Genomic DNA, 15716 nt, shown 5'->3' on the forward strand with positions numbered 1-15716 from the left:
AGATTTCATAAATAAGGAATTTACCATTAAGGAACAACTTACATGCTTCTCAAAAGGAGTCATTTATGTAATAAAATGCCCCTGTGGCCTATTATACATAGGCAGAACCATAAGATGCCTGCACATAAGAATTTCGGAACACGTGCGCAACATAAAGAAAGGTCTAGAGACACACAGTTTATCAAAGCACTTTAAAACCCACCATAACCAGGAATCTGAGAACCTATTTTTTTGCCCACTTAAACTTGTAGAAAAAGATTGGAGGGGAGGTGACTTTAACAAAAAAATCGGAATAGAGGAAATGAAATTCATCTACAACTTTAACACTTTAATACCCCACGGACTAAATTCAGACTTTGAGGTCTGTCATTTCTTCTAAATGCCTATTTGTAAGAAACATCTTTATGCTAGAATAAAATAGAATAATATCAAGAAAATGCTGCAACCTCCTACTATATAGAGCAGGCTTTTAAAAGTATTTGATATACTTGCAATCCTCTAAAACGGAAAGAACTTTGTTATCCACCTAGAGACACCTGCGTGATATACATTTAATATTATAATGAAAGTTAACAATACCCTACAACTATAAGCACCTTAAAGATATCAGTATTAAGATTAAGAAGGATTATCACCATTGGCACAACACTAGCACTTTAATATAAGATGTCAGCATATGATGTTTTTTTCAAGGTGATTAATATTATCAAAGTCAAAGGCTATTATCACTTTTTGCACAACAACAACATTTTAATTAAGCACTTTATTGTTATGCTATTAATGCTATTTAGGTTCCCATTAATAACACCAGCACTTTTATGCTATGCTAATAACACCAGCATTTTAATGCTACTAATGCTATTTAAATTCTTATTAATTGAGCACTTTTATGTTATGTCTCTAATACTATCTAAATTCCCATTAATTCCGAAATGGAACGCACGATACGCTCGACATGCGTTCCAGTGACGTCAGTTGATAGCGACGGCGCCATCTGAAAGTGGAACGCATGCCGTCAGCGGTGGAACGCACGTTGCATTCCATACGTGCGATAGCGGGAACCCGGAAGTGAAAAGACACAAGGGGATTAAGAAGACGCCAAACAGAGAAGGAAGCCCATACACCGATTGAAAAAGCCCCTGGTACGGGGCGAAACGCGTTTCGGACATTTGGACATTTTGCCAATTGGCAGGACTATATATAGTTACTCTATTTTTTATTTATTTTATCGAAATTTTAATTTTATCCATGTTTTACTCCACATTGGGGAGCAATAAAGTTTTCTCCTGATTAATTCAAGTCAAGTTGTGGAACCTGGATTATTACCCAACCGGAGCATCATATAAGTGATCTGGGAATAGGAGAGGGACATCCTGAAAAGTCCCACAGCGCTATCCATGAGAGCCATATGCAGAAATTTGGCTCTAGGCTTGTGAGTACCTGACGCTCATTTCGATTGATACAATTGTACTAGCATATTACACTATATTGCTTTTTATATTACAGAACCATTCTAGAAGTGTGAATCATCTCCTACATTGTATGTATTTTATGTAAGCATTCCACATTGCTTCTTTTTATAGGTAATCATTATACAGCTTGTCCAGGCTTGGGCTTATGTCATACCTAATCAATAATTGTTTATCATGTATTATTGTAATTAACATTTTAATAATCAGCTTTTTTCTTCCTATCTCTGGGAGCTATGCGTGTGTTCTCTTATGCAATCTTGTGATGAATACTGGTTATCAATGTTATCTATATACAGGGTGGGCCACAATTCAGAGTAGGGTTCAATCAGTCAATGATATTACATACAATGAATGCTTAAAGTACGGAGAATTAGTTGACCAGGTACAGAAGTTGAAATCTTTTAATTGAACTCCCCTTGCCCGCCCCCCCACAAAGTCGGCACCAGATGGCTCATTTCGTAGGGGGGATCCATGGATTTTCTATACCCCAGAAATGATAGTTTTGCTTACTGATGAAGCCATTTAAATAAAAAGGGGGCTTTGTTGCATTAGTTTCCAAATCATAGTCACTGAGGGTAAATTTATTTCATTAAGGGGACGGAGGTAAGCTCTTTGCATCAATATAGTGGACCTGCCCTTTTAAAAATAAAAATCCACAATTTTTGCTCGTTATTCCTTCATGAAATTACCCATGATGAATCTCCCAAGATTTCGTTCTAATATGTACTGACAACAAACAATTTAACTACTAACAAATAAGTTATTTACCTGTCACATCCTTCTCTGAATTATGGCCCACCCTGTATTTAGATAATACCAGGTTTTCTTTCCACAGCCTTAACATTGTAAATCTAACTATGGCATAGATGGAAAGTACCATTAGAATGTTACAATTATGCACTTTTGTGTAACTCACATACACTTTTACATTTGTGGTTGTTTTAAATACAGCACAGGTTTAATACGTATGTTTTATACATAACGGAAATGCAAAGAGCTACTTGCATGCAACATTTTTCAGAACCATTGGTTATTTTGAATGTTTTCTATACATGATGAAATATATGGTGCACAGAATTTCTGTTATATGGTTGCTGTGAGATGGTGCTCAGTCTTCTTGCTATCACATAATGAATATATATAGCAGCAATAAACTGGTGAAGTTATGTTTTGGAGGAAAAAAAGCTTGTTTTGATGCAGTACAGCAGGAAAAGCAGGTGCAAAACCATTATCACCCGATAGCAAGGAGAACCACAGCCCAAAAGTGAAGAACAGGATGAATAGAGTTTTCTTATTGGAAATGTCTGATGAGCATCATTTCTTGTTTCATTGGCATGACCATGCAAGAGCACCCAACCCATTGCCTGAAAGATCATGCATTCGACAAACCTTAATTGAACATTACCTGGAAGTCTCCATCTCTGCTTAAGGAATGCTCTTAGAAGCCATTATCTATATATACCATAAACATGAATGTCTGGTCAATTGTAGAAGCAGCATAAAATAGAAACATTTACCACAACATTTATTACACACAATAAGATGATTAAATGTGTATTTAACTCTGAAAGGACCAATGAGGAGAATAACAACAAAATATCAGTAATGGAACAACATATTAACTGAACAGCAAATTGTGGTGAACCGAAACTCAGATTTCAAAGGTCAAAAAGTATCTCAAATCAGATATTTTTACAACTTAGTTATGTTGGCTTAAATTGTATAAATTCAATTTCCACTTTACCTCAATCTTGGCATACAACCCTCATATTCATAGCATGTTTGTTTAACACATCAGGGATTACTGATGTTCAGAATTTTAGAGAGAAACTAACATCTTGGTCACTCTGCATATTTACTAACAAAAACTCCACAGAGCCTTGCTGGTGCTAAAAGGTAATGGACTCAACGTAAGCATGGAATTTTTTAAACAATGAGATTTAGGTAAGGTTGTTAAGGTTTATAACAGAATATATCAACTTAACAACATATGATTACTTGGAATAATTCAAAGCAAAATAATTACTGCATGCAGAAAATGCATGGCCCCCTGTCTTTAAGGCACTATAAGGCATGTTTTATTAGTTTGCTTTCTAGAAAATATATTGCTAATTTCTCTTGCTTTCCAAGCATTAGGACATTCGTTCCCCAGGTCTGAAAAATATTTATTTGGCTTCCATGACAACAGGTACATTAAACCACGTTTTACAGAAAGTGATAAAAATGTTATGTTACTTAGAAATATAGCCTACCTACATTTCATGCCACTTTGTATTCATAAATACATATAACAATTCTACAGTAACATAAGTATATTTGTGAAGGATGTGCACCGTTTGTGTGCCCCTGTATGTGTTAATAATGTTGTGATTTAAAAAGGGAAACATTTGTTTAACTTCAAATGGCACTAAGTGATTAAAGAAAATACATTATTTACCTGTGCTGCTGTTTCTCTTAAAGAAAGGGTTACTGCTGGATTTGGATTTAGATGTCCAATAAGTGGAGTTTGAGCCGATCGAGCTGGAGGAAAGGGATTTCCCAAGATTATCTGAGCTGACCTTTTTAGTATTGTTAGTTGCTGTTTTGCTCCAGTCTGAAAAACAAAGTCATTATTAATTGCAGAACACAACAGATAACAAGTTATTATTTGAAAGCATTGCCAAGACCTCGAAAACATGACTTTTATTTTAGGACTGTATTTCCATAAAGACAGAATTGTATCAATTGTATATGCTAAACATTTTGTATTTATTTGTATACGGTTTGGACCAATGAACTGTTATGTGCTTATTAAAGGGACACTGTAGGCACCCAGACCACTTCAGCTAATTAACCCCTTAAGGACCAAACTTCTGGAATAAAAGGGAATCATGACATGTCACACACGTCATGTGTCCTTAAGGGGTTAAAGTGGTCTGGGTAATGTGTCCCTTTTGCACTTAGTGCTGCAATGTTAAACATTGCAGTTCCACAGAACTGCAAAGTTTACATTGCAGCACTAAGTCTGCCCTCAGTGGCTGTCAGGGGCACTTACGGAATCCAAACAGACTTTTTCTGCATGAGGACCTCCAGCGTCAGATTTTTTTCCCATAACAATACATTTGCCGCGCATCCAGATTAGACCCCACTCATTGCGGCATGTAGGAGGGAGCGGAGCTTTAACCCAGCGCCAAGGGACATCAGTGCTGGGATCAGGTAAGTAAATAAAGAGTTTTTAACCCTTTATTTACTGGGTAGGAGGGGCGGATGGGAAGGAGAGGGATTGGTAGTGCCAGGAATACAACTTTGTATTCCTGGCAGTACAGTATCCCTTTAACAGTTATTCCATAGTGATAAACACCATTAAAAAGGAACTTTGGACACTTGGACAACTTGAACTGATATCCCCAGGTGTATGCTTACTAATGATATATCCGGGTACTAAGAGCTCAGCACTGCAAAGGTTTAAAAAAATAAGATGCTTATTTTCATCACATTAAAAATATCATGCATACAGTCAAAAACACACCAAAAAAATCAAAATAACAGCTAAAATAGCATGGGCACTAGCAGCCTGGCATGTTTTGTGTGTCTAAACACTTTATCAAAGGCTGAATAAAATGTAGCACAGTGTCCTTTTACACATAAACTAACAACGAACTCATTATAGCAAGCAATTTTGATGAATATTAAAACTGATGATAAAATAACATAGCTATCAGCCTTCAAGTGTAAGAATGCATTAGATTTACAAACATCCAAATTATTTTCTTTTTTTGTATTATTGTTTTTTGTGATGAATATGATGGTGGAATGATTTTTATGAAATAACTTCATTTTTACAGCAACCAGAAAAACAACTAAACCATAGAACCTTTACCCTCGACACTTGCTTACATTCGGAAGAGAGGGAGAAGCTGAGAAATTTCTATTTCCCAGAGACCTCAGCTCTATGATAACCTCTAGTGATCCCCCTTTTGCTGTGAAGAAGGGACGTTCATTAGAGAGGAAATGAGAGACCCTGATCTAAGGCCTTATACAAATCAATAACTGTCTGCTTGTGCATATATAATTCAGGCATGACTACCATGGAATTAATTTAATAATAAGTGCTGGAGAAGAAATCAAGCAGGTGCCAACTGGCATGACTGGCATGAAAGACTATGCAAATTACTATAGTGTAAACTGAATTTAAAACTGCCTGAAAGTGAATGAGATACTCCTGCATATAAATGTTGGTATCTGAATGTCTGAAACATTTTATTTATAGTTTACAGTCGTCATTAAAAAATGCAATTTTCTTCCCTAGTGAATACATAGAATAACAAATAAAAAGGCATACAGTTCTAGACTTGTGCAGTAAAGTATAAGGAGATTAATGGAGATATTTCTGACAAGGTAGCGAGCCCTATCAGAATACTTTAGCTCCTTATTCTTAAAGGACCACTCTAGTGCCAGGAAAACATACTCGTTTTCCTGGCACTAGAGTGCCCTGAGGGTGCCCCCACCCTCAGGGACCCACTCCCGCCGGGCTCTGGGGGGAGGAAGGGGTTAAACTTACCTCTTTCTCCAGCGCCGGGCGGGGAGTTTTCCTCCTCCCCCTTCTTCTTCCTCGCGACGTCATCGGCTGAATGCGCATGCGCGGCAGTAGCCGCGCTCGCATTCAGCCCGTCGCATAGGAAAGCATTCATAATGCTTTCCTATGGACGCTTGCGTGCTCTCACTGTGATTTTCACAGTGAGAAGCACGCAAGCGCCTCTAGCGGCTGTCAATGAGACAGCCACTAGAGGCTCTGGAGGCTGGCTTAACCCTCAGTATAAACATAACAGTTTCTCTGGAACTGCTATGTTTATAAAAAAAAAGGGTAAAAGCTAGCTGGACCTGGCACCCAGACCACTTCATTAAGCTGAAGTGGTCTGGGTGCCTAGAGTGGTCCTTTAAGAAAGTCTACATTCATTTATTCATTTAGAGTTACAGCAGACTTTATTTCTCTATGGCTGGAGTAAGCCCCTTATTTCCTCGGTTGCACTAAAAAAAGGACAAATAAAATGTTACCCTCCCTATCTGTATTAAAAAAGTTAAATGACATGTATCCAGATTTCACAACAATTTTATTAAACTGTACACCTGATAGAGCAGCTTAAGCTATCTCAGTGGTTCCTATGGTTCTGCCCATGGTCCACGCTTTGCCATAGTCTGTAGTTATAGAAAATAACTTTAACAAAAATTTCTAAGCTCTTCAAATTGCAGATTGTAAATTACCTGAATTATCAGGCAGCCTGAGTTTTCCGCAGCAGAGATGACGCCTCCATTGTTTTTGAACATTTTCTTTCAATGCACAGTGGAAAACAAATATAAATAAGCCTGCAAGACAGACAGACAGAATTAGTGTCCAAAACTGTGAATATACCGTAATCATAATTTCTCATGTTTTTTTTTTTTTTTTTTTTTTTAATCATGGGTTTATTATTTCAAGATGCTTATGAAATGACACAGTTTTTAAAGGAACACTTAGTGCAATATAACCACTACAGACTGCTGTAGCAGTTTTTGTGCCATGAGGGTCCTAGTTCCACATTATGATGCAATTTGAGCTGGTAGATGCCCTCTTCACATCTGACTCATCTGGTTTTCTCCAGAAGGAGAAGCGGAATGTTCCTTTCGAGCAAAGAGGGACCATGCAGAATTGCAATCATTATCTGATTTATTTTAAATGTTGCCATTTATATTAAGAAATCTGTTCATATTTTTAGTTGATCCACTACATTTTTTAAAAAATCCTAAAACTACTGTAAACGCATAATATCCCCTTTAGTGCTAACAGGGAAGTTGTTTGTCTAAATACGAAAACATAAAGTTCCACAAGCATTAATAGGAAAATGTACCTACTCAAGTTGTACTCAAGTGACACTCAACTTTCTCTTTTAGGCCCTACAATTATTGAGTTTATTGAGTAAATATCTTTGATCTGTTTTTTTAGAATTCAACAAACTTTGTCTGGTTGAATATAAAGTCTACATGGGACTGCTTTAGAACTAAAAGGGAATTGTGACTGAAATGTTCCGTCATGTTATACATAAAATAGAAAGTTCCACGTTCCCAATCTTTGCACTGAAATAAAAGAGTGAACTATTGTTAACTATTTCAAATAATTTACCTTGTAGGGAGTTGAAAATAGTAAAGAGGTACATAAATGCACGAGTCACTGCACCCCAGGCAAAAAAGGCAAAACCCCAAGTCATTCCCAATAGGAAAGTGAGACTGAGGACACTGCGCAAGTTTCTTAGAACCTCTTCTCGTATGCTGCGATTGGTCCTCTTCCCATTTCGTCCGCAGATCTGAACCATCACAACGATGAACATTGCGACATTCATCAAGAACATAATCACAAAGTAGGCAACACAGGTCACATAGAAAACAGTGTTGTTTGTTATCCAACAGCTGAAAAAAAGAGAATGTACCATTGTTACTAAATTCTTCACAGCAGGCACCATTTAGTTATTTAGTTTGACATTTTTATTGACGTATAATGTACACATTTAGAAACAAAGGAATTCAACATTGGAACACAAGAACATTTTTTAAACAATTCTTTAGGAAGTACATAGATAAGTAACAAAAGTAAGGAATAATGTGTTTCCTTAAATAAAACTTTGTTTCTGTGAATATGTTCTTGATTATATAAAAGTACTAATTGTTTGTAAACTGCATCTACAAATTGTGAAGAAATTAAATAGTTTTATTAATAACGTTTGCCCCCTTTTCCAATGCTGGCTTTCAGAAGCTAATTTGTCTACCAGAGCTCCATTATGGCCGTCTACATCTCAGTAGGGTTCACCTTGCCATCTATAGTTTCATGGCTAAGGGTTTGTTTTACAGGGTGCAAAAACATCCTACAATGCTTGGTGCACTTATTGCATGAAAAGATTATGTGTACATTCTGGTGGCCTTTTTAGTGAAAGTAATTATTATTATTAAAAAAAAAGTTATTGAATAAGAAGTAACAGTCCCTCAAATACAAGGTTCAACACTTTACAGCGTTTAATGAGCCATCATATTTTAGCAGCTATTTTAAATCAATTCACAGAAATAAAGACGTTTAAAAGTCAGGGAAAAACACACTTTGCATTGTAAAAATACTCAGCAGTTTTACTCAGATTTATCAATTGACCTAGCAATTCAGGACTGACTTCAAATGTGGAGGCATATCATTTTTTTGTTCTTTATTCCAAATAAGTAACTTTCAGCAATTCGTTTAGTTGAGCCAGCAATACACAATCCCAATGCATACTTGATTATGAAACATGTTTTTTTCTAATTGCAATTAGCTCAGCTTTTATAGCCCATTTCTTCCCAACACATGTGTACACATACTTTCATTTCGCATTGTATGGTAAAGCAAAAACAAATCTGACCTATCAAGATTAATTTACCATTTACCTGGGTATTTGTGTTGGTGCTGGTTTTCACCAGAAAAAAAAATATTGGCTTAATTTTGTTTCTCTTATTAAATCATTTGAAAACTTATTAAATCAAGGCTTCAGGCTAAAGAATACTTTTTCAGGCTGCAACAGTGTTAAGGGAATAGAAACATAGAAACATAGAATGTGATGGCAGATAAGAACCATTCGGCCCATCTAGTCTGCCCAATATTTTGAAATACTTTTAATTAGTCCCTGGCCTTATCTTAAGTCTAGGATAGCCTTATGTCTATCCCACGCATGCTTAAACTCCCTCACTGTGTTAATCTATACTGCCTGTGAGTGGTCTCTCCTGCTCTCCTTTATCAATTGATTTTTCAGCATTAAGTCCATGCGGAAGAATTGATTGCAGGGGGTTAGGGGGAGGAAGAGGGGAGAAATGTATTGACGGGGGAGGGGGGAATATATCTTTAAATAGGTTTTTCTACCAATCTAAACATTTGCTAGCAAATCTGCCAGCACAATATGGAGATGGAATTGCATGCTCTTAAAATGAGCAACAGTAGTTTTGAGCACTGTAGCTGCCCTTTAAATACTTGGTGAACTATACTTACTAATGGGAACATTATGCCCACACACGGACATGTTTTTCATTGTTGGGTCATTGTAAGGAAGTTGAAAACCCCAAAAAACTAGCAGTTTGTTTGTTCTTTTTTTTTTTTTTTTTTTTTTTAAACTCAAGCAGAATGGGATTTGTTTTTGACACATATAATGTATTAGACAAACTGTGTGTTTTCTGTGAAACTGAATATTTATAAAACATTTATGAAGTTAAATGCACAGGTTGCAACATGTCATGTGTATGGGTATGTGTGTGGGTTTAAAGTTTACCAATGCTTTCCATAACTTTTTATTTTACTGTATAAACTGAAATTATAAGCAATGTAAACTTGTAATACTATACATTAAAGGTAAGATACATACAAATTGATTGTATTCTACATATTTTAATGCACAATAAACATAATATAGATTATATATTATTAGAATAAAAAAAAACAAGGTTGCATTACTCACAAAGTGTCACCTTCATATGAATCATCTTGCCCATAAGTTGCACTTCCGTATGCACTATTGCTGTGTGTACTGATAAGAACAATAGACACCACTACAGCAGGTACACCTATAATAGATAAATCAATTTAAAGAGAACTTTCAAAGTAAGCTAGTATCTAGTATAAGAACGGCCGTGTGATTTTTAAATACAGCAAAAATAAGAACCATATCTGATACATTTACATTAATTCTAAACAGAAGAAAAGAAAATGACCATGTACTGAATTTTATACACAATGGAAAGACACGCATGAATTTGGTTGTTGCACTGATACTGCCTTGTGTTAGCAAATGTCCCCAACTGAAGTAGTAAGGGATGTTTGATAAGAACAGAGAACTATATCAATCTACAGTTGCAAGAAAAAGTAAGTGAACCCTTTGGAATGATATGGATTTCTGCACAAATTGGTCATAAAATGTGATCTGATCATCATCTAAGTCACAACAATAGACAATCACAGTCTGCTTAAACTAATAACACACAAAGAATGAAATGTTGCCATGTTTTTATTGAACACACCATTTTGCAGGAGAACTTAAGGCCATCTGTCTACCAGCTGAAGCTCAACAGAAGATGGGTTTTGCAACAGGACAATGCATAGAAGTAAATCAACAACAGAATGGCTTAAACAGAAGAAAATACGCCTTCTGAAGTGGCCCAGTCAGAGTCCTGACCTCAACCCGATTGAGATGCTGTGGCATGACCTCAAGAAAGCGATTCACACCAGACATCCCAAGAATATTGCTGAACTGAAACAGTTCTGTAAAGAGGAATGGTTAAGAATTACTCCTGACCGTTGTGCACGTCTGATCTGCAACTACAGGAAATGTTTGGTTGAAGTTATTGCTGCCAAAGGAGGTTCAACCAGTTATTAAATCCAAGGGTTCACATACTTTTTCCACCTGCACTGTGAATGTTTACATGGTGTGTTCAATAAAAACATGGCAACATTTCATTCTTTGTGTGTTATTAGTTTAAGCAGACTGTGTGATTGTCTATTGTTGTGACTTAGATGATGATCAGATCACATTTTATGACAATTTGTGCAGAAATCCATATCATTCCAAAGGGTTCACATACTTTTTATTGCAACTGTATATCAATAAATGAGTAAAAGTAGACAAAACATTTGTCTGTCAGTCTGCCTATCTATGCATTGGAGATTATAATTATTATTACATTGGATAGACAGGATGATAAACCCATTATACTGTAAGCATATCTTATCTCAGGGGTAGGCAACCTACGGCACTAGTGCCATGCACGGCACTCGAGGTGTCTTTGCACAGCACTCGAGGCTGCTAGAACCAAACACGCTCTGGCCTATCAGGAGTCCCAGTAAAACTTCAGATATCTGCTAATACGAAGAGGTGGTGAAGGACAATCCTCAATTTATGCATGGCAGCACATAGAGATCACTTCACAGCACATCTGAGATCACTTCCTCCCAGCACTTGTGAATGGGAATCCACACTGTAGTAGAGCAGCCCGCAGCTGGTGTTGCAGCTCCTGTCCTTGACCTGTACCTGGCCAGCCTGGTCCCCACTGGAACCCAGGGAAGTCACCCACACTGCTAGATATACACAGAAATGCAGAACAGCCCACACACAAACATACACACAATCCCCACAAACGCAACACCACAAACAATCCACACACATGCACACAACCCCACATGCAGCCTCTCACACGCAATACCCCAAACAGCCCCCAGACACTACTAAACACACAATGTGACATATCCATCAACACACAATTCCACAAGCAGCCCTCATACACAGCCCACATTCATATGTATCATACACGATACCATAAACTGCTAATGAACATATACAATATAATAGCTCACATATGCACAAATACCACGATACAAAGCAATTACAGTAAAAATAACAAGCAGAATACGGCAGCATACACACCTCAATTTACAAAAATAGGATCGGCACGCTACGGGACATCACAATCCTATATCGGCACAGTGCTGCTAAAAGGTTGCCTACCCCTGTCTTATCTGATGAGAAAGTACATAAGATATTTAGCTTGTCACCTACAGATGCCCATTTTTCTGGCCCGTTATAAAGTATGAGTACCAGGCACACCATGTAAATAAGCACCAAATGTTAATAATTCTCTATAATCTTTCTGCAAATTACGAATGAAAAAAACCCTGCAAAAAATTTTGCCATCCCATGTTTAAAATGAATCTTACACCTTATATTTTTCAAAAATCACTTTTTTAAGGGTGCAAGTTATTGAGACCACCTATATGGAATAAATCCAAAATAAACAGTTACAAAAGACAGCGGATACTAACCAGAAAATTAAAAAGAAAAAACATGAAAAAAAGAAAAGCTTTGTTTTTCTACATTTTCAAATGTATTTTTAAATGTACACTGTCCCAAATTTCAAAATAACTGACTCAAAATGGCATTTCTCTGTTAAATTTGCTAGGATTTCCAGTCTAATTTTATGTGAATTGGATAGGAAGAAAATGTATCATTTTGCAAACCCACTATAATCAATAAAATGTATCTATATATGTAAAAACCTGTAGATTTCTATAACAACTCACCCCAACCAATTATGCAGAATTTCAGAATGTATCTCCTGATGTATGTGTTGAAAACCTTGACAAGTGCAATATACATGTGGACTGCCTCCAACCCCATCCACGTGAATGTCGACAGAAGAAAGAAATGTAGCAAGGCAGCAACTGCAATGCACAGTCCATTAATATCAAACGAAGCCAGCCAGCCATCCAGAAGGAAGAAAAGGTTGAGGAAAAGCAAGGCAGTGCTCAAGTTCATTAAGATTTTCGAAGGGTAATCGCGCCTTATTTTCCTGAAATAAAATAAATAAAAAATATATAAATATATGTATTTCAAAATATAGGACTTCTTTATTCTAGGTAGCAAAAAAACTATAGGTACATAATAGGCAACTGACACTAAAGAAGAATGGGCGTACCCAGAAACGTTCTCTCTATGAAAGCCCCAGGTGTGACCTCTAGTCAAAGCGTATTTTCTAAAGAGAATGAGATTCCCCATGACGAGTGGCTTGCAGCTTTTTTTATATTCTTACTATATTGTCCCCTTTTATTACTTTAGTTGCAGCATTTTTGATAGAAACAAATATTCAGTCTATTATAGTAATTTTATTCAAATAGACTGAGAAGAGCTTTGACACTCTAGAACCTTGAATATTGTACGTATACAAGTATCACTACCCTGCTGTTCTCTGACATTATCAAGATATAGAATCCAATCATTGCTTTTGAAAGGTTAATAGATGCTTCTCCAACTCGTTTTTAAACTATGTATGATCTGGTTTTAATTCTGATTTTACCATGAATTTTGTTAACTCTGTAACAGTAACTCTTCATTGTTTCTACGCTACGCAGGTTACCAACACTAAGGGGATCCACTCAATGTTTTCTGCAATGATGTCCAAAATATTACAGGCTGAATAAAATTAATAGACAGGCTCACTAAAACCAGTACCATAAACATATGATGCTACGGAGGCCATGTACGTTTAAATTGTTTCTGACCGTTATCTTGAGGAAACCGCTTGTTTTTTCTAGATAACAACGTGCACGATTACAAATTGCTATCGTGAGAAAACAAGTTGTATTCAAGAGGTAAGAAGTCAGAAAATTATAAAAAAAAAAAAATACATGGCCTCTCTGGGCTTCCATATGATGCCCCAATATCTACTATATTTATATCAGCATTGCTGGGAACTAAATTGCAGAGGGATGAGGGTTCCTTTTTACCCTACCCTACGGAAATCAAAGATGTGCACTATTAATAAGCGGCATCACCAGACAGATGTTTCCAACTGATGGTAACCAAATAAAAGCGCTTTAAAACATTATAGTAACGTATCATACTTACTCAAATGCAATATATGTTAACAGAGTTGCAGCTGTACAAATTGCCGATATTCCACAGCCAATGTATGTTATAAAGGTAAGGATTTTTGTGTCTCTACTATCAAGATAGTTCCCATTTCTTTGAAGGTCCTACAAAATAAAAAGTGTTGTGCTTTAGTAAAATGCTTTGGTATATCACTCATAAGTTTTTCTTTGTAAATGTCTGATCTGTGCACGGCAACACAATGCTTTCTATATGATATAAATATAACTAACTATTCATAAGGTACATACTGTAGAAACTGACCTTGTTTTACATATGTAATAATGAAAATAGTGCATGCTGGCACTGGATGTAAAATAGACTTAATGATTGAATTCCTTTTAGTATAATGCCCCTAGTGGCTGTCTGAATGACAGCAACTAGAGACATAGACATTGCAACAGGTCAATAAGCAGTGCTGTTTCTTGGAAGTGACAGTTGTCAATTGTGACAGTGCAGTAGTAAGATCTATGCACCAATATCACTTTATTAAGAAAGAGCAGTTGTGTCACACATTGAGCCAGAATAGCTTAATGCAATTCAGGACTGGTCTGCATTTAGTAATGGAAGATATGAATATTTGTCAGGCAAATTGTCAGACACATTGTTTCAATAACAAGTCATGATTAGAAAAAATCTACGTTTTGCTTTCATAGGCATTAATACAAAAATTGGACTATTGCTCCACAGCTTTAATCTATTACTGTTCTGACACAAATAATAAACTTCCGGTGACTCGGCGACCTTGATAAAATCCCGTCTTAATAAGGAATTGTTAAAGTTTTTTTTGTTTTGTTTTGTTTGTTTTTTAAACAAAAGTAAAAAATTTTGGTAATGGCAGTAAGGAAAGTCCATCCACACTACATGAATGTATTAATGTAGATAGTGTAGGATAGAGGTTAGAGGTAAGGTTAGGGCAGGTATATGGTTAGCGTTAGTGTAAGTGTTGGGTTAGGGGTAGGGTGGGTATAGCATTTGGTGGGCGTTATAGGGTTAGGTTAACTACCTAAAATTAATTTAGATCCTAAACATATGAGACATTTAACAGTCTGGACTGATATGTAGATCTATTTTAAAAGTGTTTTATTTTGTTGCAGTAGATGTGTAAAACGTTTTTAGAACCAAAAAATGTGTTTTTTAACATTCTATTCACACTTCATGTTTTATATATATAAAGGATAGTTTAAAAAAGCATTTCTGTCGTTTAAAAACAATAATAATATGAATATGTGGTTCAGAACTTAGACATCTTCCTCTATCCTTGAAGGGATAATGTAACATATGAGGGATAACCAATAAATATCACTATCCAATCTGTGATTTATGTATTTATAAAATATTTTACCAGGATGGATACATTGAGATTTCTCTTGTTTTCAAGTATGTCCTGGGTCCACAAAACATTGCATTGTTACAACAGAAGAAAGAAGAAAGAAATTAACGATAGACTATATATAATTCTGGGACAGCTCTGTACAGTGTATTATCCTTTATCTAATAGCAGTGACTTGTTTACTTTTCTGGCTCATAATCTTTTTAGATTTCCACTTGCACAATTTAACAGATTTAATATCCAGTAAAATTTGCATTACATAGCCTTGTAAACTCAAAGGGCTAAATCAGCTAAGCCATATTAATAACTGCTACATGTAAAACACTAATGACTTTAGTTCTGCACTGTTTATCAAATATTAAAATATCTTTTATCATTTCCTAAAAGTCACATATATGAACTAGAGACTACCTTGAAACAAATTATTAAATAAAAATATATACAATGGCAGAGGAACCCAAATTCAGAGTTAAGTGT

At 36.0% G+C, this 15716-nt stretch overlaps 1 protein-coding gene across 5 annotated transcripts in view; it reads right to left on the reverse strand.

Moving 5' to 3' along the window:
• The window catches only part of ADGRG6 (adhesion G protein-coupled receptor G6), a 166460-nt gene that overhangs the window by 12671 nt on the left and 138073 nt on the right, over window positions 1–15716 (reverse strand). For all 5 annotated transcript variants that reach the window (XM_063443614.1, XM_063443613.1, XM_063443611.1 and 2 more), the window contains 6 exons: window positions 13886–14013; window positions 12562–12830; window positions 9950–10055; window positions 7609–7892; window positions 6714–6815; window positions 3910–4065 (listed from right to left, as the gene is read on the reverse strand). In XM_063443614.1, coding sequence (XP_063299684.1) covers window positions 3910–4065; window positions 6714–6815; window positions 7609–7892; window positions 9950–10055; window positions 12562–12830; window positions 13886–14013 — 1045 coding nt within the window. The remainder of the gene's footprint in view (window positions 1–3909; window positions 4066–6713; window positions 6816–7608; window positions 7893–9949; window positions 10056–12561; window positions 12831–13885; window positions 14014–15716) is intronic.

Source organism: Pelobates fuscus, chromosome 2 (genome assembly GCF_036172605.1).
Source record: "Pelobates fuscus isolate aPelFus1 chromosome 2, aPelFus1.pri, whole genome shotgun sequence".
NCBI classification, from domain to species: Eukaryota; Metazoa; Chordata; class Amphibia; order Anura; family Pelobatidae; genus Pelobates; species Pelobates fuscus.